Consider the following 25,720-nt stretch of genomic DNA (forward strand, 5'->3'; position numbering starts at 1 on the left):
CATTTATGTGCTGCTGCTCCCTGGCCAGAAAATTTGGCAATGGCTTCATTTTTTCGTGCTCGGTAAGTTGGGCGTCAGACTGACTACATCCTTTCCTTTATGGAGCACTACCTTTGAACTGTAAGAGGGCAACAGGTCTGCTTGTCCTCAGGTTGCTGTTACACGATGACTAAATCTGACCACCACCACCACCACCCCCTTTCTGCAGACAGGGCCAACTAATACGTCATGGCCAAGCAAACTGATTTACCTTCAGGCAGTGAAATCCAACATCGACTTTCTTTTTGTTGAACAACATAGTGAAATATTTTTAAGGGGATGCTATGTAAAATATATCATTTTAATCCTAAAATCATTTTTAGGTATAAATATGTTATGTAATAGCAAGGAAGAGCTCAGCTTTAAAAATAAATCTTTCAACATGCAAATTGAGTTGTCAAATTCTCTTGCCTTTTAGTTAAAATAGTCACTGCTGCCATTTCTGGAACTCTGGCTCTGAATTTCTCATAGATCCTACTCTTTAACGTTTGGACAAAATAGTCATTTTGCCTCTATAGCCTCACTCCTCAGCCCTAGAATCAAAATGCAGTGCTGAAGATGAATTTGTTGATCCTTAAGTATTCAGGAATGTTACTGTTCTAGCCCAGAAGTTTATTAGTATTTAAAGCACTGCACTTGAAATATCTTTACACCCAGTGATCATTAAAGCATAATGAACTAAGTACCAGGGGACCCCTTAATGATACTGGTATTGACGAATAATATTTCCTATAAGAGCTGAAAGGTTCCTGCCCTTTGCTGACGCCAGCCATCGTGCAAACATAAGACAAATCCTTGTATGTGGAATTGGTCCCCTACAGACCTCAGTTAGGCCATCGGTATTAAATCATTTGAGGACTGGATGTGTGGCATATCCAAATTTTAATGATTGTTTTATGACAAGATGATGGGGGAAGTGTATAAACACAAGCTGATAATTTTGTTTTGCCTACTTCCATATACCCTAAGTATTCAGAATGCTATTTATCTCTGTCTTTGTCTCTCTCTCCCACACACACACAGGTCAAATGCAAAATGAAAATGAAGAAAGAGGTCATTTCAATACTTTTTATTTGAGTGTGAAACCATTCATATCTTGCACAACTGTACAGATAAAACTATTTCCATTTTAGCTGTAGACATGATTATCACACTGAGTGGTGTGATCAAAGATTTTATTTACAGAACAACTGCTAAAACATCCGATGTCATATTTCCATTTATTTCTTACCCATAGGGTAATAGGTCCACCATAATTGCTTGGTGCATTTTATAATACAGAAAGAAAACCTATGTTAATCTCTAACGAACCTCACAAATTGCTACAAATCTGACAGAAAAATGCCTACGAAAAAATTTTTCCAAAAGTACAATACATTTTTTATTTCCACACATACACAGTATAGTATAGGCTCAAAGGCACAGCTTTGAATTTTTTTCTATCAAAGTGTCGGAAATTATTATGGTCTTATGAAGGAACCATGAAAGTCATTTTCACACTTGGTGCTAGGTAAGTTAACGTTTGGTCCATCTGGTTTCAGAGAGTTAATAATACAGCAGAGCTGAGTGTGATACTCAATACCATAAATCCACATTCTCACAGAATTTTAAAAACCCCTCTCCTGCCTTTTGCTGACACTACCCATTGTGCAAACTTAGGACAAATACTTATATGTAGAAGAACCGGTCCCCTACAAACCTCAGTCAACTTAAGGCATACAGAACAGGCCTCTTCCTTCCCTCTAGACAGTGCTTACATTCCAAGACAATGCAGGTACTGTGAAAGACACGAGTGTAATAGCAGGGAATCTAGAGTTTTCCAGCCACCAGCATTTAGCCCTGATGCTCCAGGAAGCAGTGGTGGTGCCAGGAAGAAGGGATACGTAGAACATACCTGAGGGTGGTTCATCGGATGGTAAGATGACAGACAGATGGCAAGGTGAATGCTCTTGGTAAATTATGTGCCCATCCAAGAACACAAACCAGACTCTGTCTCTAGTATCCATCAAGACTAATGAGCTTTTTGTCAACAGGAAAATGAGTAGTTTACAGGGAGTGTTTGCCAACACAAAGCAAAGTCATGGAACGGAGGGAAAAGGCACAGATTGGCCTGCCCAAAATAGTGCTCTATAGAATCAGTCAAGTCTGGCTTGGCTACGGGAGCCTGATCTCACTGACTTTTAGTGAGTCCTGTTTCTGAACTAAAGTTTATCCATCCCACACTGAATCCCAGACTCACATTCATTAGGAAAATGGACACCTAGGAATAGTCCATGCGTTATGATGTATAGAGATAACGTCTTCTGGGGGTGGGTTGTTGGGTTTATTATTATTAATAATTATTATTAATATTAAATATGGATTCCTGCGATAGCAGTCATTTAGCCCATCCTGTGGAGGCCTCTCCGTTGATGTAAGCAAAGCCAGGAAAGTGTTGCATGTGCTCGTACTCAGAATTCCTGCGCGTGGTCAGGGGGGTGTACATGTCACTAGAGTTTCCATACCTCGTGGAATGCACAGACGGGCTGGTGTAGCACGTGTTGGCTGTGGGCACCTCTGGCCATCGGGGGGTGACGGGGGTAGGATGCAGTCTGGGAGTACTGCTCATCAAACAGGGTTCCATCCGGGAAGTAGGGCTATTGAAAGGGTACTTGTTGAGGGGAAAGAAATTCCACAAAGTTAAACTTAGCTTGCAAGTTGCATATACACAGTACTGGTCATGTTCACAGAGTAAGTTAATTTCTTAAGATGCTCTTAATGAAAGTTGATAGGAATCTGTGAACTTCCAAAAGATTGAACCTTGGCCTAGGAAGTAACTAACAGGAGAAATGCAAAGGATTTCATATCCACGGTTGAACTGGTGTTCGCTCAAGTGCTAATACTGATTTTTGCTCTAAATCTGGAATATTTGGGCACGTCAAATCCAAAAGAGGGAATAGCCCCACTATGAATACAGTGGTGTGAGAGTTATGTATGTGTGTAAGTAGCAGCTTGTCCAAACAGATATGGACGTATGGATGTATGGTTTTGAATTTTACCGTAAGTTCTGGAGATGGGATAGATCTCAGTCCATCAACGCAAGAGAACAATACTCCCAAGTACAACACAGTGACATTATTAAAAATAGCATTTTACAGTTGAATTCAATTATGAACTGCAGCCTGAGAGCAGGCTTTTGAAGAGGAAGCAAGCCAACAGCTTCAAAAGTTATTATTAGTGCCTATCATTTAGAGAACATCTCTCTTTTTGATTCACATTCACTGAAGTCCTGAAAGATGCACAAGTAGGAAATGGTGAATTGTTAGGCTTGGTGTGAATGTGGAGGAAACAGTTGAGATAAGCCAATTGAGAGGCGACAGGAGGGGTGCTTTTGTGTAGGACAGAAGAGGGAAAGAGTTCTAGAAAGAATTAGGAATAAGAGAAGTGCCTCTGAAGTGCTGCTTCTTCTACATTCTTCTCTGTTTCCAAGACAGCCATGCAAATAAGCCCCTCGGAGTACAGTCGGAGAGGAGGAAGGTGAGGGGAGCTGGGCTCCCACGGAGGGCTCCTAGTCTGCAGGCCGGCCCCCACACACGCAGACTTCCTTGCTGGGCTACGTAAGGTCCACCCCGACAAGGACGGGAGCCAGTCCACGAGGATGGCAAGGGCAGCGAGTAGGGGAGAAAGAGTATGTCTCGAGTCTTCTGCTCCCCATCTGTCTTCCCTGACAGTTGGAGAATGGAGCCCCGAGGGATTAGGTGGGAGGCTGCCTCCTGGGAGAGAGACAGACAGGCTGAAGCCTAGACAGCCGCGAGAAGGGATTCTGACAACAGTGGCTGCTCCCTGGAGTCGAGGGGGCCAAAGGGAACTATTCTGCTCCTGTGAGCGGGAGCCCGAGGGAAGCAGGGAAAGGCTGTTAGGCCCCAAGCATGCGGAGGGACAGTGACTGAGGTCGGGAGAGCCCCACCTTCGGGTAGTGAGGGTTTCTCTTACACAGGACCGCGAGCCTAACATAGGGCCCGCAGCCACTCCACAGCCAAAGCGCAGGTAGGAAAGGGGGAGAAGTGTGGGCGGTGCCTGGGGGGGGGGGGCAGGCGGCTCGGGCTGTTACCAAGGAGACCGTGGACAGCGCAGCGAGGCTGTCATAGCCTCAAATCAGACAAGAATCGAGAATCGCTGAAGTACATCCATGTCCCCGTGAAGGGAGCCTACAGGACGCTGCTTGTACGGCAGCCTCAGTGGAGCCTCAGGCCTGAGAGCTCAACAGACCTGGCCCTGCCCAAGAGAACAAGACCCCAGGTATCAAACATGTAATGTTAAGAAATAGTATTATAAAACGGTCTTTATTTTCCTAAAGTTTGCTTCCCCCTCCTGATATTCCCTCGATTAAGCTCCCTGCACATGTGTCACCTCACCCCATGGTGCTCTCCCTGGCACAGGGGCCTCCTCCCCATCCTGTGGCATGCCAAGCTGGTTCCCCTCTCAGGGAATTTTGTCCTACCTGTTCCCTCTGCCTGAAACACTGGTTTCCCACTCCTACCCCCCAAGCTCCTTGCATGGCTGCCTTTTGTTGTTGTTGTTGTTATTCCTCAGATCTCAGCTCAAATGTCACCTCCTCAGAGACTTTTCTGGACATTCCATCTCAAGAAGCTAAATGCTCCAACCTCTGTCTCAGGTCAGGCGCTTACCATCTCACTTGTTAGCTGTTTCCCCTGACTTCTATTCTTAAGCTCCTGGCAGGGCTTTGTCATGCTCACTACCGTTCCACATCTGGAACGATGCCTGGCACCTCAGCAACTATCCAGTGACCGAATACCAGGGTGTTACCACTAGAAAGAAGCTTAGGGATCATATAATCCAATCCCGTGGATGCACCTGAGAACGCTAGGCCCCTTGAGGTAAAGCATCGTGCCCACACAGTCCCCCTGCCGGCTGGCACAAAAACCCAGTGCTGGGGTAGCTCTTTCCCTTCACATCACTGTGGCACAAACTAGGCCTAACCTGTCACAGCTGAATCACACGAAAGAGGAAGACACACTGCTTTTGGAACACACCCCATTACACTTGAAGGTCTTCGTCTCTCTGGCTTTCAGCTCTCTCCTCCCCGGCACATCACGGGGCCTGACAGCTCTGACCAGGCCTCGTCTTGCTGCTTCTGACAGAACCTCCCTTGGCTTGGCCCGAGTAGGTAAAATGTCACACAGTATGGACTTGGAGCCTCTTTCCCATAGAACCCAAGAGAGTGTGGCTTTTGTGCCTAATCAAGGACCCTAGATGCAGCTGTGCCCAGGGGTTGTGTCACAGACTCAAAAGCGTAATTGCCTGGAAATGAGACTTGCTCAAAATATCTCTAATGGGACAATAAAATCCTGTTACCACAGAATCTAGCATGGAAAAATCTGTCCCGTTAGGTCAGCTAATTGCAAATGAGTCAGTGACTCGTTTTCCCCGTGGTGAAGAGACCATTGAAAGATGAGAGGCTGAAGTGCCCGCTGCCTCGGCCTGCTGATTAACGCCACCAATGAGGCTTCTATTTAGTCTGGTGGGAGCGGCTGAGGCCGGCCTGTGGCACCCGCCTCACCTTTCACACTTTACATCCGGTTTCATGCGGGGTCCTGAAGCATGCTGGGCACAAACCCTGGGGTCCAGAGAGTTCTGCCCAGAATAAAGGCACTTTTTGTTGAGGGCCCATAACAGGAAGTTGCCATCTGCTGGGTTAAGTCACACGCTGTGGCTACTACTGATGTTAAACTGGAGAGAAGTCACCAGTCCCTGCCTTTGAGAGAGGTGTGTGAGGGGTGCTCATGGGCACATACGCATGCGTGTGCACATGCATCAGGAGTCAAAGTTTCTGTCAGATGGCCATCTCAGCTGTGATTGACTACAGGCCTCTTTGGAATCATATTAGGAAGTTCTATTTTGAGAAACAACTCCCCATCCCACGGCTGACTCTCCTGCACATGAAGAGGGAAGAATGAGCCCTTTATCCCTGACCCTCACCAAGTGGGCTACTCCCAGAGCAAGGGGTGAGAGGTGGCCCAGTCAGGAGCACAAACTGTTTTCCTATGAAAGGCGGCTCTCACACTGCCCCAAAGTCCTACCAGTGGGTCTGCCCCCAGGCAGGCTTCTTCGTACCCTCTTCTGGAAGAGGATGTAGCTCCCCTAAAATCTTTGCCTGACAATCCACATCCACTGAGTTTTTAGGGTCTGGATTAAGTGAGTTAATACACATGAAACACTTAGAACTCCCACATAGTAAGTTTTCAAAATGTGTTAGCTCTTATTAATATTCTTCACATCATAAGATCATGGTGCAATAATGATAGGAAGAGCCTGAGTGACTAACCATCTGGTCCTACCTCTCATTTCACAGATGAGAGAATTGAGGTCAAAAGAGGGGAAACGATCTGCTTGAAGTCACAGAGCAACTTAGTATCAGACTGAGGAGCCATTCATTCATTCATTCATTCATTCATTTCATTGACAAGTATTTAAGTGAGTACCCACTAAAAGCCACATCTATTCTGGGTCCTGGGGATGTAATGGTCAGGAAAAAAAGACCAGGTATCCCGGTCTCTCTAAAGCTAGTATAGCAAGAGAAACAGATATTCTTTAATTGTGCAAAATATAATATTTGTGGTGTTACAAAAGATAATATACACAAATAGTGTTACCCATGAGCCAGGCCCTGTTCTAAACTTTATCAACTCACTAAACCCTCACAGACCTAAGAAATATGTACTATAATTCTCCCCATTTTTCAGATAAGGCACAGAGCTAATTAGAGACAGAGCTGAGATTTGAACCCTGGAAGCCTGGCCCTACACTCACAGGGCTTACGCCACTATGGTTTTGATTTTGGCTCAGGTTGCTATCCCCAAATCTAACACCCTAAGAAAATTGGTGCTGGGCTGGGCTGGGCTGGGCCACTAGAGAATCTGTAGTCATGTGACTGGCTGGCCAGGCCGGACCTTTGCCATACAGATGAGGCATAAAGAACAGCTTTCTAGTCTATTCTAAGTGAATGTCTAGCCATACAGCTTCTAGTTGATCAAATGGCTTTTGAGCTCAGGGGCCTGGTGCACCTTCATGGTTGCTCACGGGTAAAAGTTCCCCAAACATGTGTTGAATGAGGCCCAGAAATATTTTGTAGCCATGCATTTGGTCTGGCTTCTTTCCCCTATTTGGTCAGGCATAAGAATGAGGTACGGGGGAAGAGGCAGCTAAGACTACCTCTTGTTCACTTAGTTTGGTGTGAACAAGTGTAGCATAGATGCAAGAAGTGTTTTTCTGAAGTAATTCCAACCTTACAGTATGAAACCTCCTTCATCTGGACTCACTAATTCAGAAATTATGAGAATTCAAGCAGGACTGGAGGTTTACCTTTATTACCCAAGAGGTAGGCATATGTCATGTAAATAACCAGGAGAGATCAGAGCACAGACACACACCCTATTGCAAAAACCAAATAAGTTCACATTATTTTGAGCATATAAATGCTGGGATGCAGGTGATGGCTGCACTTCATGGATACGCTGTATCAGTCTGTAAGATGGGCATTTATTTGCAGAAGTTATTTATATTCAGTTACTATTGTGCTGATGACCAAATGCATTCCTTAACCATATTCTAGAATTGTGGTTTCTCTCCAATTCAGAATTATCTTGTCCCCGCTGAGCCTGATATAATGAAGTGCGATATTAAGTGCTCAGGATTGGAACAGCTTGAGCTCTGCTCTGGAAAGCTAAAACTAATCAGCCCTGCAGTGGGTTTCCCCCCTCTATGCTCACTGTTGAACCCATGTACTGTGAGAGCAAAGAAAGAGTGAGTCTAGGCGTGTGATTCTTCTGTCACTTGACACTGACAGAGAACAGTTGCAGTAACTTCTTGAATTTGCACCTACCCTCCAAATGGCCTGGGCTCTGGGTTCAGAGCTGGGGCATTTACATCTGAGTCTGCTTTGCTACCTTACTGGAAGCATAGGATGTGCAAATTACCTTATGAGGTGGTCTCCTCATCATTAATTAGAAACTGGAGAAAATGCCTTCCTTCCCCAGGTTGCCATGAGAATTAAGTGAGTCATGTATTTGCAAAGTGCCCCAAACAGGGCTTGATCCATAAATGTTAATGACAAACAAAAGAAAGAATTCTTTGTGTTCAGACTCTACCTTCTCCAGAAGCACCGATCACCCCCATCTGCTGGGGTAGAGAGGTGATATAATTAACCTCTCACCCCACTTCACAGACGGAGACGAAGGCATTGCCCTCCAAGCACAGAACAGGAGTGTGTGGTCAGAGGTTGTCAGAGGGTCGCAGGGCACGGTGCCGAACAGGCTGACTGATCCTATCACCTCTTGAATCGTAGGGATTCAAAAGACTCCCATGGGCTTTCAATTAGTCCTTGGCCCTTCGAATAAGAAACTGCTATGAAATGATAGTGCTCCATTCGGGGGCTTCTGTGGCTTCCTGAGTGGAGGCTGCAGACCTATCTTTGATCACCACAGGGGCCTTTATGAGACCCTGGTTTCTTTTTATGGCAATGGCTTTAAAAATATCATCCCAGAAACGAAGGAGGGGAAGAAAGAGGGAACACAGTGATGGGTGCCGTGGCTGGGGACTGTAGCCTCTGATCCACCATTGCTGCTTCAGTGACTCTCCTACTGGAGCAGGCACACTTCTGTCCCCTTCTCCACCGTGTGATGAGGGGCTGGAGCAGGCCTGGCACACCACAGACCCCAAGATCATGTGAGGAGGGAATGGGTGAGTGAGTGAGTGAGTGAGCGAATGCATGAGCTGCTTAGACTGCTGTTAAGTGCGGCCCAGGCTCTGACAGCAGCTCTGAGTCATTTTGCGGATCACAGTCATTTTCTGAGCAGCACAGACTCTGCTCCTGAGGGAAGCAATACCTAAGGAGCTGGCTTGTCTGCATGACGCAGTTGGAGGCCTATAATGAGTGCCCCGGGTGATGGTTTAGTGGAATCAACTTCTTACCTTGTTTGGGGACTGCACCTGGGCTCCCCTTGGTACTGAGGATGGAAATCAAAACAGAGGCCTGTTTGCCCCGTGCGCCTGTGTATTATGGATACGCTCTCCTCAGAGCCTCCCCTCAGGGGCCAATCCGCGGGCTGGCAGCTGATGCAACCACAGCCTCCACCCTCCTCAATTCTGCCATCTCTGTTCTAGATTCCCACAAGCACTTTGCAGCAGAGCTCTCTGCCTGTATTGGGCCCCTTCCAGCCTATGCTGGGAGCCCCCCTCAAGCAGCGGTCCCACCTTGCCTCCCAGGCTCCCAGCCCCACCCACAGTGGAGGGTCCTCTGCACTCCTGTTGTGGGTGCTGCCTCACTTCCTGTCTCATAGGGTCCAGAAACTTTTAGTGACTGCCGACGTAGGAGAGGTGGCAGAGGGCCACGTGTAGGAGCTTGGACACACGGGGTCACACTGCCTGGTTCAAAGCCTCGGGCAGGCTCCTCTCACTTCTTTTCTGCAAAGATTACCCTGACGATGTGTAAATTGCTCAGCACAGCGTCTGGCATATGACAAGTGTTCAGCAAAAGGTAGATGTTGCTTTTCATAGGTGCCATGGCCTGTAACTCAAGGATACTAGATTTAATTTTTTGTCTTCGGGGAGCTCTGGGGTCTCCTGTAGGAGTCAGAGAAGTCAGTGATGATACTGGGGTGTGCGGAGGGTTCCTGACAGAGGCGCCATGTGATTCTAGAACAGTGGTACCTCATAAGGTGCTGGAGGAAGGAAGGGTAGGTGTCAAGAGGTGCCACAGAGACAGTGAGGTGCTGGTCCTGAACAAGCAGGAGGCTGGGAGGAAAGAAAGTCCCAGCCTGGGAAGAGAGTATCTGGGAGCTGCACGGGGGTGGACATGGCTGGAGCCAATGGGGTGGGGGTGGGGCTGGTGGGCCACAGAGGCAGGCAGAAGCCAGATGGTAGCAAGTCAAAAGAGACATGCCAAGGAATTGAACTTGTCTTTGAACATGATGACATGAAAAGGAGAGTGTTAATGGCCAGTCTGATTTTTTCCAAAAGGCTCCTCCAGCTACCGTGTAGAGGATGGACCAGAAAGGGGCAAGATCAGTGACACAGAGACTGATGGGAAGGATTTTTGTCACCGTCTAGCTTAGACCTGAGCTGAGGCAAAGACAGTGGGGGTACAGAGCCGTTGAGGATGTAGAATTGAATAGAACTGGTGACCAACTGCCTTTGAGGCCAGAGCCACAGGAAGTGTCTGAGACAAGCAGAGGGCCTGACACTGGCATTCTAGGTGCAACCACAAGTTCATTCGCCACAGGCCACAGAGGGTTGACTTGGTCTGTTAGACAAGGGAAGAGCCAAAGGAAATGTGTGGCTTGAGAACAATCTGATAAAGGGTCCATTTCAGGAAGATTCTTCAGGTGAGGTTGTGTGTATGTACCAGACTGGAAAGGAACAGATGTGAGACCCAGAGACCAGTTAGAATGATACCCAGGTAACCATCCTGACCGGACTCGTTGAGGGCTGGCCCCCGGAGGATGGGAGACCAAAGATCCCGTGTGGGGGTGGCTGCCTGAGAAAGGGCAGCAGACATCATGGCTGACTGGATTCTGGGATTAGAGAGGTCGGAGAGGGCAGGACCAAAGACAACTGGTGTGCACCCACGTGTGCGAGACGGAGTGGAGCATGAACGCTATGAACGCTGGCCGAGCACCCGCCTCAGTGGGTGGCCACCAAAGGGTGAGAAGTGACCCTGAGGAAAGCCCCATCCTCTCTTTGGTGACAGACACACACGGTATACAGAAAGTACTTAGCTGTCTTAAATTGACTAGACCTACCACCAAGCATCCTGAGGCCTGGGTGAGGACGCAGGGCCACAACTCACCTGTGCAGAGCTCCTGTGGTAAGGGGAGTAGTGCAGCGGCCCAGAGATGGCTGTGTCATGGGGGAGGGCCGGGTACTGGCTCTGCATGGGGGGCGGGTGCTGGCCGCCGTAGCTCCCGTAGTTATAGCTTCCCGTGTACCTGCAAAGCAGTGGGCATGCTGAACATTGTGCCGGGGCCGGCACAGCGAATCACTGTGACGCCTTTAAAAATCAACCTCATCTTCCCCCCCCCTTTCGTTCTTTTTTCTTCTTTTCCATTTTTTCTCCTCCTTTTTTTGGTTCTTACCATTCCCACCCCATTGTGGTGAGTTCAGACTCCTGGGCTGACTCCTTCTCTCCTCAGCACACCTCCCTTAGCACCCAGAGCACGCTCAGGGAATGGGAGCCGGCCCTGAGCAAAACATAATTAGTGATGGAAACCTCTCCTCCTGTCCCGTTGAAAAGCCCCACAGTGTAGCCTATAGTCAAATAGGAAAGAAAGAAGAAACTACTTTGGGATTTATGTTTTGTATCATTCAGGGTTCTGCTTGCCCGTAGGGGGCAGGATGTTGTGTATAGTTGGGAGCTGTCTCCAGTGGGGAAACACCGTGGGCCATCAACCCGGTGTCAGAGATCCCAGTGCTGAGCCTGGCTCCACCCCTTTCTAGCTGGGGGACCCTGGGGTCCTCGCAGCCTGTTCATCACATCTGTAAAAACGCTAGCCCTGGTTATTCTGGGGCTCAGACAGGTGAAGACACTCTTTAAAATAGAAGGTCCTGGGAAATACAGGTCTGTTCACTGTTGTTCTAATAACATCTTTACAGCAAAAACACTGATGTAAGGCCACGTGGGTGTCTGTTCTGCCATTGTTCTGGAATCAAAAGGCTTCCTGAAGCAATTCTCAAAGTCTGTTCTAAATGTGTGGAAAGATGCTCGGAGAGGTCCCCTGAGCAAAGAAAGGCTGCCCTCCCACTGGTCAGGGACCTGAGCCTGCGGACAGAACGTGGGGCTGGCCCCCGGCAGCGCTATGCTGGGCACCATGTGGGGGCACTTAAGGGGGCGTCCTCTGCATCTCCCACGTGGCTCTGCTGGCACCGTCTCACAGGACCTGCCTGGCAGAGTCTTGCCTTCCTGAGAAGAAGGGCCTTTTTTAGCATCATAAGTGATTTCCAAATGACTGGATGTGAGACATGATAAGATTAGTGTCTTTTGATTAAGACACTGCCTGATGGCAAGAAGCTATGATTCAGGTAACACTTTTTAATGGATTTGTAATTCATTCATCACAGCAACGGCACTACACAGATTTGGGGAAGGATGGGGCAAGATCAATATTTTGTTTCTTCGGGCACAAAGCACCATTGGAACGCACAGGGGTTCCTGGTACCCCATTAACAGCTGCTGCTGTCCAGGGGGCCTCAACCCTCTAAGTCCTCCTCTAATCCAATCACAGAAGCCCCCGCCGCTGTGAGGCTCTACCACCTGGGGTAACTGTCGGGAGGGGGCCTTCTGCTGAGGCTCTACAGCGAAGAGAGAGAAGAACAGGTTCTGGAGTCAAGACAGGTGGTCAGTCTGGGCCCTGTGTCTACCGGCTGTGTGACCCTGCAGGACTGAACTTGAGCCGCTATCTCGATTTCCTCATCTGGGAAATGGGCTCCACGAGACACAGTTACAGGTGGGGCCGCCCTGAGCACGCTACGCAAGCCCCATGAAGGACAGATTCTTCCTGCCCTTGGAGAAAACAACTGCTAAACGAAGCCAAATTTAAAAGTCCGGCGGCATCCCAGGAAGTTACCTACCCGTGCTCCTCTCTGTGCGGATAAACTGGTATCCTGTGTGTCACGGAGGAAGAAGGCACATGAGTACTCCTCATACAGGGCAGCTGTTGGGAGTTCTCAGCTGGGGACCCTGCTGCCGTTGTCACTGTATAGGTCAGAGACCATGTGTAGGACTGCATTGCTCCTGCAGAGATAAGATGCAAAAGTCACACACTCAGTTCTTCCATGCCCTACTCTTGAGTGGCCTCCCATACTCTTTAGGCTGAAAGTCAAAATCTTTACAAAGCATGTGTCTCTGTCCTGGCTGACCTCATGAGAAGCAACCCCTACCTGTTGCCTCTGTTCTCTCTGCTCCAGCCACAATATTTTTCTTTCATTTTTCCCAGAGGACCATGATTCCTAGTACCACAGAGCCTTTGCATGTGCTCTTTCTGCTGCCTAAAACTTTATTCTTCCTTAGAACCCACTCATTCCTTATATCTCAATACAGAGAAGCTGTCTCCTAATCCCAAACTAAGTCAGATTCCCTACTGAACTGAAGTTCTTTGTGGTGCCACCACAATTTGTCATCTTACACTCACACTCATGAATGTGATTTACTTAATGCCCATGCCCCTCTAGACTAGAAGCTCCATGAGGAGAGGGGCCTTGTCTGTTCTGCCCACTATTGGATCCCTGGTGCTTGGCACAGAGCCTGGTGGCCAAAAAATTTCCAATAGAAGAAAAAGAGAAAGGAAGAGAGAGAAAGAGGGAGGGCAGGAGGGAGGACAAAAGAAAGCTCAGAGAGGCAGAGCCAAGTAACTTCTCAACACTCAACAAAACAGGTGTCAGGGAGCCAACAAACTGCTTTAAGCAGCCCTAAGTAGATTACTGGGCTCTGCCTGCCTAGGTCTTTTTGAAGATTATTAGACAGTGACCTTAATGGTGACCTATGCCATACATATTACTAATTCCATTAATTTACTTTTTAATTGGATACCTTGAAAGTATTAGGGATTGGGAAAAGAAGCTGACAAAATTTAAAACTCTCAAGATGCTTAAGAATTTTGTGAGATGCTTAGAATACAAAAATGGTAATTTAAGAAATCCCTAAGTGATATACTCTTCGATTTCTGATAAATTTTAGAATGTTGATCTAGTGGAAGCAATTAAACCTTAAAGTTTTAGGAGGTCGAGGGACGAGGATTGAATGCCCCCTTGCAGGCACAGGGAAAATTGAAGAACTGATTATGGGAGGCCATTTTTAAGGTGAACTAAAACCTGGTGCTCCAATTCTGTGTCTCTGCAGCAGATCTCTTCTATCTGAGCATTCCTGGGTGAGGCTGAAGGAACGGTTTTCATGAAAAAATGCAATCTATTCCATTCTAATGACTTTGCAAATAGCCTAGGAGTAGCTGCCCTGACATGGAGCAGGTGAAAGAGAGAGTAGATGGCCCAGCTCTGTGCCAATTACACAACAGATTTAGCGAAGGAAATTCTGGAAAGCATGTGAAAATGGAATCCTACTTTGAACAGAGTTGTTTACTATGAAAAGAACTTTGTATTGAACTCTTTTGTAAATTGGAGAATCTTTTGGAATGCAAATAACGCCCTTTCTAAACGGAGGGACAGAAGTTTATTCCAAGAGCATGAAAGAGACACCATTTATTTAGCATCTAATGTATCCAGGCATTGTGCCCAGTGCTTTACAGAGACCCTTAAAATAAATATTATCCCCACCTCACAGATGAGGAAACGGAAGGTTACATCTGAAAGAACGTAAGGGAGTGCACAGGAATACAGAAGATTCAAGAAGATATGAATGTGGGAGTGAACAAAGAAATTAAAAGTGGAGCAAAATGTGCAACCAGGAATGAGGCTAAACATGCACACTGTAGCTCTTCCTCGGGGTGGGCCTTAAATTTGCCTCAGAGGTTTTCCAAGAAACAATGCCACAGGGAAAACTCACAAGTCAGGAACCATAAGATAGTAAACAAATTGTTCAGGAATCATCTGTCCTTGGAATTAAGATCAAACAGGGGTTTCTTTTAGATACTCCCATAAAAGGCAACTGGGAACCGCTCAACAGTGTCCCCAAGATCACCCTTACAAGGGGCTCCAGGTTAGGTTCTCGGGACTATTCCTTAGGTCCACCCTTCAAGCTAGTGGCGTCACACTGAAGTTCAGTCCAGGGAAACACAGTGTTAATTTGCCCGAGGTCCCCGTGAGTGGGACCGGGGGGCTCTGAACCCCAGTCTGCCACATGTTTTCCATTTTCTCTACCATACTGCCTCTATACTCCAGGTCCAAGTCCTGCTGTGTACTGGCCGGAAGTCCTTGGGCAAGCCTCTTAGACTTTCTTTCATCATCTGTGAGACAGGCCTTATAATATCTGTCTTGCAGAACTGTTGTGAGAGTTAAGTGACAAGAGCTTGGCACGTGGGAGGCTCTTGATGATATTCACGCGCTCTTCCCTATGAATTCAGGGATTTTGTATCAGACTCTCTTAAAGCAGAAATTTCTGTATGTTCCATTTCAGATGCCAGGGAAAAAAGACAAGTTTCCTGGGTCTCTCTTAAAGCAGAAATTTCTGTATGTTCCATTTCAGATGCCAGGGAAAAAAGACAAGTTTCCTGGGTCAGATTCTGTCATGGGGGATGAAATTTGCATAGCAACAGAAATTTAGCTAATTACGGCGAACTCCTAAGCATGTTTTTCCATAAAGTCACAGGCATGCTTATTCACTAGTATGGCTAAAAGTACCCTTTCCTGGTTTGCACATGTACATCATATACAAAGAAATAATGACTCTAGCAGGCTGTTAGGCATCATTTATAGTAACTGCAAGAAGACTGGAAAGACAAAATTCCAACATGATCATGCCCCAGATGATTGGATTATGCATGACTGCCCACCTCTATATTTTGCACTCCATATGAAATTATATTACAGTTAAAACTTTTTTTTTTTTTTTTTTTATTAAATAGTTTATCTCTAGGTGGTGGGACTGAGGAAGGCTTTAAATATTTCTTCTGGGCAGTCCGGGTGGCTCAGTGGTTTAGCGCCGCCTTCAGCCTAGGGCGTGATCCTGGAGACCTGGGATCGAGTCCCATGTCGGGCTCCCTGCATGGAGCCTGCTTCTCCTTCTGCTGTGTCTGTGCCTCTCTCTCTTTCTCTGTGTCTCTCATGAATAAATAAATAAAACCTTAAAAAAAAACATTTCTTCTTGCTTATCTGTATTTTTCTATAATGAATGTGTATTGTCTCCATGAAAAGAAAAACATTATTAAAATATATTAAACAAATTTTACAATTGGAGATGGACTTGGAGCAGGGTGGGAAGTATGGGAGACCGATGAATGAGGCACAGCAAGCAAGTAATTAACCCTTCAAGCCCCTGGGACCTCAGGAGAGTGCAGTGAGGTCAGTGGGTATTTAAACGGAGGCAGCCAAGGAAGCCAAATGATCTCTCTTTTTCCCCAAGCAGTAGGAAGACATAGTGATAATAACCAACACCTGAGAGAATGCAGTAGAAGTTACTTTTGTATGCGCTCCTGGAGCACAGCAACTGCTCATTCATCTCTGTATCCCCAACAGGGAGTCTGCCAAATAGTAGGTGTTCAGTAAATTTTTGTTTCCTTGAAATTGTTGTTGAAGGAGTAAATGCTGTTAGAAGTAGACGTTATCAAACAAAAAGCTAGTGGAACTCTTGGAAAAAATGGGCTCCTGTGGTCTGGGAAACAAAACGCCTAAATGGCCATGTGCCAGCAATCCAACAGACCCACTCAGGCAGGCTTAAGCAGATTAACACCTACTGGCTTGGGTGAGAAACCCTCTTTGCCTGGGGACCAGCAAAGAACACCCCTTACATTCCCTTTCCTATCAGGGGGACCTCCAGTGAGAATTGCTGCTGCTTTTTTTTAAGTGAACTAATAAAAGAAAATGTGTGCAGTTAACAGTTTGTGCCTAATTTTTAAGACTGCTCTAATGCTTACTTATTGGTAAAACAGTAACAAACCTTCCGCTGGTGCCTCATTCCTACATCTTTCTTTTACTCTCCCCTTCCCGTATGCCCACCCTCACTTAAAAGTCTGAGGATCCTGGAGAAAGCCCCCTGAGCTTTGAGAATTCTATGAAGATCCCCAAAGATCTGAGAATCCTCTAAAGATAAATGTTGTCCATGTTCTAGTATTAAAACTGCAGGAGAGGCAGAGTTTCTTTCCTTCTCATCCCCAACAAAAGGTTTTTCTTCCCTGAGTTGTTATTGTTGTTGTTTTTCCTGGAAGGGATTTTAAACACAGGGTAGGAAGGGTGCTTAGAACATAGCAGGTGGTCAGGAATGACTTGTTGAGTAAATGAAGGAATGGATGAGTAATCACACAACATAAACCAGACCTCCTGCTATGTATACACTAACTCACTGAATCTTCACGGTAACCTTTTGAAGTAGGCAGTATTGCCTCCTTTTTTCAGGTGAGAAAACTGAGGCCCCAGACTTGCTCAGATGAGTGGCAGAGTTGGGATTTGAACCCAGATCCCACCCAACGCCAAAGCCTTTCCACAACAACAGCTGCTTTTTACACTAGGATGTGCATTTGAATCCCTGGAGATCTTGTTAAAATGCAGATTCTGATTCAGTAGGTTGGGAGTTGAACCAGCAATTCTGCCTCTAAATGATGATAATGCTCTTGGTCCGTGGACCACAGTTTGAGTACCAAGGCTCTCTAACCCATTGCCTCCTATTACACAAGCTGCCTGTTGAGAGCCATTAAAGGTCAGAAGTTGTGAGGTTCTGGCACAGACTTGTGAAATTCAGGCTACTTTCCAGGCTACCTGGCCATACCCTACCTTCAGATCTTGAACGTAACTGTTTGAACCTTTTCCCCTGCTAGGATTCTATGAACCATCGCGAATGGTGCTCAGGTCTTGATCTAACCTAAGCCTTTTGTTGGTACTTTCCTGAGAAATAAGATCCTTTAAGTATGTCTAGATTCTAGAGCTTCCTATACAGTAGCCACTAGCCACAGATGGCTATCTAAATTTGAGTGAATTTAAACAAAATACAACAAAAAAATTCAGTTCTTTAACTGCACTAGCCACATTTCAAGTGTTCAATAGCCCCAATGTGGTTGGATCTACTGTTTGGGCATTTTCAATTAAGAAAAAAAAAGTTGCCATCATCACAGAAAATTCTATTTGAACAGTGTTCCTTTAGAGTATTTGCTACTAAACAAACATTTCATGTAGCCTTCAAGACTGAGACAGGAAAAGGCTGCACATGTATATTTATCCCACTGGCTATCCATGGCTCTGTCCCCCATTGGCTACCGTCAACCCTCAAGGGAATAATGCTTAATTAAGGAGAATACTCACTGAAGTTGAAAACCACATCTGTTTGGGTGACTCTATCAGTAGCTCCCTGACTGAAATCTGACAAAACTGACGGGAAGCAGCAAATGGCTCCATTCCCAGAGAGAGATGCTAATTCGAAATCTGGCCCTGCGTACCTCCGCACCCATCCCCTGCTGCTACTTTCCCCTTATTTATATACATTAGTCCTCACTACACTAGGCTCTTCTCTGCCTCAAGCCTGTGCACATGCTGCTCCCCATGACCTAGAATGTTCTCTTCCTCTCCCCAAGCTTTATGTGATATTCCAGGTCTTGGGATACATGCTGCCTCCTCGGAGAGGCCTTCCCTGATCATTTCCTAGCACACTATTCTCATTATGACCATTTGAAATGGTTTATTGGGGGATCCCTGGGTGGCGCAGCAGTTTGGCGCCTGCCTTTGGCCCAGGGCGTGATCCTGGAGACCCGGGATCGAATCCCACATCGGGCTCCCGGTGCATGGAGCCTGCTTCTCCCTCCGCCTGTGTCTCTGCCTCTCTCTCTCTCTGTGACTATAATAAATAAATAAATAAATAAATAAATAAATAAATAAATAAATGAAATGGTTTATTGGCCTGGTAGTTTATTTCTGTATTGACTGTCTTACCCATTAGGATAGAAGTATCACGAGGGCAGAGACTGTACCTGTTTTTTTTTTTTTTTCACTTTTGTGCCCCCAGGACACAGCATAGAGTAGACACAAAAGAAGTCAACAAAAGAATGGATGAGCAAATTCGAAGGCCCCAACACCAAGCCAAAACCTTGATGATGTAAAGTCAAGAAGAGATTCAACAATTTGTTTTCGGCCCCAGCTTGTATCTCCCAAATCCATTCCTTTGGAGAAAAGGAAGCAGCAGGGATGGAGGAGGAATTCTCTGCAATGACAACTCTAAGGACTGTAATGAGTCATCGTGGGCTCTGGGGCAGGGCTGCCGTGTCCACCAGGTCCCCCTTGTTTTTAGCTGCCCACAGAATAACTGAGCTTTTGTTATTGGGAAAGAGTAGGGGCCAGTTATCTTTGTTACATCCTCAACCCATGTAGAGAAAATGCAGGTGGGCAGGCCAGATGTTCTACAGTGAGGGCCATTTATAAGGAATTTGCCTTTATTTCTCTAGGCATCCTAGCATCTCAATGATTTAATTTGCTGGCTTTGTGTTGCAGGGAACCCGTGGTGGGAAGGTGAAAACATTGAGTTTAATAGTTAACTTTTATTGTCATTGCTAAAGGAGGGAGTACCTCCAATGACATCATAAACCAGGTCCTAGGGCCCTTCCAAGGCCTCACCACGACACAGCAGGAGCTTTACCGTTTGTGTTAAATGACATTAAAGAATTGCAGCCCGATGTTGTGTCAGGTGGGCCGGGTCAGTTTGACACCAACTGCCTTGCTCCTGAGGAGAAAAAGGACAATTTTCCTTAATAAAAATCAAGGTTTCTGAACGTTGCTGGGCCAAGAGTGAGATGGCAAGCTCACAAATTAGGGAAGAAAATGGATAAATGGGCTACATCTTTATCTTGTAGAAATCTGTTAAAGCAGAATCCTTTACCCAGTCACGTATCATGGCCTTGCCATACACTTGATCATGCCACTATCAGGTTCAATTTCAGGTGCCTGATATGCCTTTCATTTCACTTTCTTCCACCCCCACCCGGCCCTTAAAAACAATTAATACAAACAGTCCCTAGAAAACACATTTAGAAACACACGTACGTATGGACATAGAATGGGACTGAGCCATAGATAAGCAGTGGCTGTTTTCCTGGTAAGTCATAACTCATTATCTATAATATTCGACTTTGTATTCACTAGGGCTTGTACCAAAGGATGCCAAAAGATTATGTGCAATGAATTAATTTTCTCTTCGTGCTTACCAAGCAGACATAATGCTGTTCTCTTTTTCGCAGCTGAAAAATGGGGAAGTGTCTGTCAAAAGTGAGACACTGATATATGGAAGAGTCACAGACACCTGATTGGCCTTGACTCGAACTTGAACTTGATCATCAGAGCCATGATATTCAGGCTACACTAGAGAACTAGCAAAATAACCAGGTGGCAGAAGACTTCATTTAACATACAATAAACTGTTTTTAGCAGGGGTTATTTTGTTTAATTTCCCCCACTTCTTTACTTATTTCTTGCTTCCTGGTTTGGGTCCTTTTTAAAAATTTGCTTTTACTTCTTTTTTTTTTTTTAAATTGTTAATCACTTCAGATCCTTTTTGGAAAGTCATGGTCTATAAATCAACCAGTAATTTTAAGACAGAAATAAAAATTAACTGGGCATGAAGACCATATGTTGAGTTACTTTTTAAAAAACAGAAACATGGCAAATGCATTTTATAAGATACACATTAATTGTTTTCCAATTCACAATATTGGTCAATGAAATATTTGTACAAATCTACAAATTCAAGAAATCTACCACAGTATACTTACTAATATCTTGGTGTGCATCATGGATAAATGTGCTTTATAATACAATATCTATAAAACCATACATGTTGTTAGGAAATTATGTATATGTCTCTTCCACGACCATGACCCACATGCATGCCAAGATCCAATCCAATTTAGCAGTGGGATATTTCAAGAGTAGTACTTGAGAAAAATATTACACATAGTTTTATCTAGGATGACATTTTTAATGCCCCCTAGAGATGTCTGAGAACAAAGCAGGAATGTGCCAAAATCTTCAAAGGTTACGATCATCTGAAGAGAACCTGTTTTGCATTTGTATTTCTAAGAAGCTACTTTTATGACTCTTGAACACATTGCACAGAAATCTCTGAACACATTTATGATATTCCTGTGGCTTTGACTATCACACCTGCCACACCTTGAGGCCTCCCCAGAGCTGTGAAGAAAGCCAGCAGACTCACTAACTGGATGAGAATTATAAAGAGGTCCTAGACATCCTGGCCTCCGCAGCCGGCCCATCCCCTTCTTCCCTTACAGTCTCCTTGCCGGACAAGCTGCTACACTGCAGGGAGGTTCTCTCACCCAAACCACTTTGGCTCCACAATGCATGACTGTTTGATTTGCATGATTTCCCTGTTTATTTTCGCAGTAAGCATGTTATCACCAACTGGCTCACGTGTCTCCTGGGGGGAGGGGGGAGGGGAGGACAGGGGTGAGGCCGAGAGCCGTTCTTACCAGCCTGGTTCCTTCCCTACCAAGGTGGGAGCCTGGGGCTCGTGGCTTCACGCACAGCTTTGGAAGGACCCCTGAGTGGGTGAAGATCTGGGAACAGGCCCCCTAAGCAGGAGACACAACAGCCCACTATGGAGGGAAAATGGGAGGGATGAGGGAGGGGGTGTGTTCTTCCTCCTCAAAGTGGAGACAAAACATGATTCCAGGTGCATCCATGTAAACAAAGATGCGATGCCAAGATGTAAATTTCCACAGAGGAGGAGGGCTCTCCAGCTATGGTACCCAAAGTGAAATCAACGCCCATCCGGTGCCAGTTACTGACCGCCCTACTTCTCAATACTCTGAACAATCCAATCTCCCTGGCAGTCCCCGACAAAGGACCGCTGAGGTTATTGGCCAGTTTCCACCCCTGGGAAAGTGCAGAAGAGGCAGGCACGTTATAGGTCCTTAAGCACCTGCTCATTCCCTCTCCACTAGCCCTGGAGAGAAAGGAAATCTGAGGCAAGGAATTAATCCAAGATTCCTAGAATATAGACTTTATGACACGCTCTCCTGCCTCCAGATCTTTGTACTACTTACTCCCTCTGCCCAGACTATCTTCCCTTGCACTGTTCAGCCTTCCCAGACCCTCCAGATACACAGCCTCCTCCTGTTCTCCTCTATTCCCTTATCCCAAATCAGCTCAACTTTGCACTCATCACATTATTTGTGACTGCCAGCTTGGTTATTGGAACCCTAGACTCTAAATAAACTCCCAGGAGGCAAGGACTTGAAGTGTTTAGTACACAGGAGCCACCCGAGAAATATTTATTGAATAAATGGATAGATGTGTAAGTGAATGAATGGGTAAAGACAACAGCCTAACTAAGGCAATCTCACCCTATTTATTTGGTCTTCAAAAACGTACAATTTAGTCCCTATTCTATTCTGAAAACAGTTCTATTCTAAGTAGAACCAGGATATAAGTAAGCCCAAGCATGCTGTGAGGGTCTGGAGGAAAATTCTAACCTGGAGGGTGAGGGCAACGAAGAAGATGTGTAGGATTTCATCAGGCAGAGGTGGGAGGAGGAGAACCCCAGAGGTGGAGCAGTGGGAGAAGGTGGTAGACCATGCCCCAGCACTTGGAGGAGGCACAGCTTCCAGAAAATTAGCCCAGTGCACAGTGAGAAAGTGGACAGACAAGCGTGGAAGCAGGTAACCAGCTCTGGGAGTCCGCTGGATATCCATGAGAGGTGGAAAGGCCCGAATAGATGGCAGTGGTGGGATGGGATAGAAAGGGATCCTCAAGATTTGGATAGAAAGGGATCCTCAAGATTTGGATAGAAAGGGATCCTTAAGATTTGGCTTGGGAGGTGTGGTGGAGAACGCTGACTGTCTCTCCAGATCTGCTCCTCCTTCCCTGGGGACATGCTACCTTACATTTCCCAGCCTTTCTCTGCAGTTACACGAGGCCACGTGACTAAGTCCTCGCTAGTGGAATATAAGTAGAAGTGACACATGCCACGTTCAGGCCAGAGCCTTTGAGATAGTGGGCTTTCCTCTGTGTACCCACCTTCTATTTCTGCCAGCTGGCTGCAGACTTGACAAAGCCCTAAGGCAGTGGTCTTTGAGCTGGTGTGCATCAGAATCAACTGGAGGCTTGTTGAGCAAATCTCTGAGCCTTGCCCCTAGAGTTTCTGATTCAGAAGATCTGTGATGGGACCTGATAAGGAGTGTTTCTAACACATTCCCAGGAGATGCAGATACTGCTGGTCCACGGACCACACTTTGAGCACCACTACCTTGGGGTATGGTGCAACGTAATATTGAAAGAACAAGTGTTTCCAAATCGTTGCATTAAAGAGAGCCTCCTCTCTGACCTAAACACCCTGCCAGGACTGTCTGCAAGCACGATATTGATTTCTTTTGTGTTAACTCCATACACTTTGCATCTCTTTGTTACAATGGCTTAGCCTATTCTGATACAGAAACTGAGGGAGTGGAAAGCCAGATTTGGAGTTGGGAGACCAGTTAAGCAGGTTTGGAAGGACAGATGATGATGAATGGATTATCACATTCTCATGAGCCCCTCTACTCCCCAAGGCCCTACCCAGGGCCCATCCAGCAGAAGGTCTCTGCCTTCACTTCCTCTCCTGTTAGTTCTTCCTCAGCTTCTAAGGCTGCCTTTGAGTGTCTGTAAGAGGCTTCCCTCCTGTCTGTAAGAGTTGAGGTAGGAAGGGAGAGATTGCTGCTTCCTCTGGTCCCCATAGCACTCGGTGGGAGCCTTCACCTTCTAGGCATTAATCACAGTAACCCCTTCTATCTGGTTAGCACCTCACTGTAAGCAAAGCACTTTAGCCTTTCTTACCTCGTCTGATCCCCACAGCAACCACATGAACTGCTCTGGAGGCACGCACATGCACGCACACTATGTGTTATATATTAGCTAACACTTACTGAATGTTCCACATACACAGTATCATTTCCACAAGTTTCATGAGCAATGTCTTAAGGACATTTGTTGAATGGCTGAGTGACTGTGGTGCCCAGAACAAGAGATTTAAGCTTTCTCACCCTTCACTTCTCCTCCACAACCTCACAGTGTTATTGTGAGACAATTTTGCCCAGTAACACTGGACCTTAGCAACTAGTTATTATTATCCTTGGATCACTTCTCCATTTCTGAACCGTGTCTTGATATTCGAGATCCTTCAGGATGTGACTCCAGTTTATGTGTCCAGCCTCAAGAGATCCCTTCGTGGACCTCCTACATTTTACACAAAGTTTCCCGTGCCCTGAGAAGGCCCCACACGTCCCCACCCCTGTATATCTGTTCACACCACCCTCTGCCTGGAAGGCCCTTCTGCTCCACGTTCCTCAGTTAAAATGAAGATCCACTTCTCTGTGAGGTCTTCCTCAGTGCCTCCCACCGGAGGGAGTCTCTGCCTCCTGGGGAACCCTGTAGCATTAGTCTGTACCTTGCTCATCGCCCCCGCCTCGATATGGTTTTCATGTTTTAGCATATGGCTTCCTGGCTGTCCCATTTTCCAGAGATGTCTCTCAATTTCTGGTTCACAGAGAGATCCTTTCTCATTTTCAAGAAAGAATGGCTGTGTATTAATTTAGGTTTTATGTCATTTTAATCATTTCAGTGGCTTAGTTGGGGAGGGGTGGCGATTTTTCATGTACTCAATCTGCCAACTTGAAAGCTGAAGTATGAGGAATATGTACGTACGGATAAATGAGTAACTGCAAGGCATCTCTAAAGCTAGGCTAATACTTGGCATTGTTTTTGGGGGGTTGAGGCGTGGAATGTTTTTCCAGAAAGCTCTTGCTTTTTTTTCTTTTTTTTTTAAACTCTTGCTTTAAATACCAACTCCACACTCAAAGCCTGTGGGAGACCTCTCCTTACCTGTGGTGCTGAGGCCAGTGTACTCAGGGGATGGGTTGCTGACAGGAGAGGATGGAGGTGGCACTTCCACAGACGTGGCAGATTTTGCTGGTGAAAATGATGGCACTGGTGAAGGGGTCGGCGGGGCAGCCTCTGTCAAAACAATCTCTTCTCGGACTTCTGCTATGGGTAGAGAAAGGGTGGGACCTCAAAGCCAAAGGTCAAGGCAAGTTGTCTTTGAAGGACTTTAAAAATGGAAATATTTTTTCTAATCTATGTCATGTCATGCCACCCCTCTGCTTAAAGCCCTTTGATGATTTTGCACTCCCATCATGACATGCAAGGCAATGTCACACACACACGTGCCCACTCTAAAGAAGAAAAAGACATCATTGGTTTCACACCACTTGGCCTGCCCACTATAACTAAATTCTTTGGAATATAGAGCTAAAGAAATACAGAGTACAGAAGTAAGGATACAAATCAAACTGCCAAGTAGGGCAATTCCCACTGAAACGCTGGCTTACCAGCGCTTCCTTCTCCTTTCATGGCTCGCATGAGCTCGTTGGCCCGCTCCTGACAGTGCAGGGATTCTAACAGGTAGAGCACGTAGTCATCAAACATCAAGTGAATTAAGTGAAAAGACCCTGGTGAGAGAAGATCCAAACAGAAAGGTAAGTCATGACAGATCATGTACATCCCTTCACCTGGTCAACAGCCTGTGTTACACTGGGCTTCAATGCTCTGTTCAAGACTCATTCCCCACTCCATGATCATCTCTGCATGATCAAAAGTTGCTCTTCTTTGCTGTATCCTCAACCTAGCCTAGTGCTTGACATAAGGTAAGCGTCACTAACACTTTGTAGCAAGTGAGTCTTGTCCTTGCTCAATCTGGCTCATCAAAAATGGCACCCATTGAGCCATCTGTCCAAATGCTTTTGAGTCCTCACAGACTCAATGGCCTCATCCTCATTTGAGTACCACTCACTTTGTTCAGCATGTATTAACATAGTGTCTTTCATTTTTATCTCTTCCACAAGTATGTCTTATTTCCCCGATTTGACTTTAAGGATGTCCATGGCAGGGATTTTTGCCTTCTAGTTCCCTATACCAATGTACCTGACATAATTCCAGAAAATTAAAATTTGCAACAACTGAATTATTTCATTAAATGTTTCTGAGACCTCTG

The 25,720-nt window shown here is 46.0% G+C and overlaps 1 protein-coding gene across 5 annotated transcripts in view; it reads right to left on the reverse strand.

Moving 5' to 3' along the window:
* Positions 1-1,093: 1,093 nt before the first annotated feature.
* RFX4 (regulatory factor X4) overlaps positions 1,094-25,720 on the reverse strand; it is a 161,101-nt gene continuing 136,474 nt past the window's right edge. For 3 of the 5 annotated variants that reach the window (XM_026010932.2, XM_072742487.1, XM_072742483.1), the window contains exons 14-18: positions 25,059-25,178; positions 24,553-24,714; positions 12,664-12,826; positions 10,886-11,024; positions 1,094-2,689 (exon numbers count right to left, since the gene is read on the reverse strand). In XM_026010932.2, coding sequence (XP_025866717.1) covers positions 2,417-2,689; positions 10,886-11,024; positions 12,664-12,826; positions 24,553-24,714; positions 25,059-25,178 — 857 coding nt within the window. In that variant the 3' untranslated portion in view covers positions 1,094-2,416. The remainder of the gene's footprint in view (positions 2,690-10,885; positions 11,025-12,663; positions 12,827-24,552; positions 24,715-25,058; positions 25,179-25,720) is intronic. The other 2 variants (XM_072742486.1, XM_072742484.1) reach the window with 1 other exon arrangement.

This window comes from Vulpes vulpes, chromosome 16, assembly GCF_048418805.1.
Source record: "Vulpes vulpes isolate BD-2025 chromosome 16, VulVul3, whole genome shotgun sequence".
Taxonomy (NCBI): domain Eukaryota; kingdom Metazoa; phylum Chordata; class Mammalia; order Carnivora; family Canidae; genus Vulpes; species Vulpes vulpes.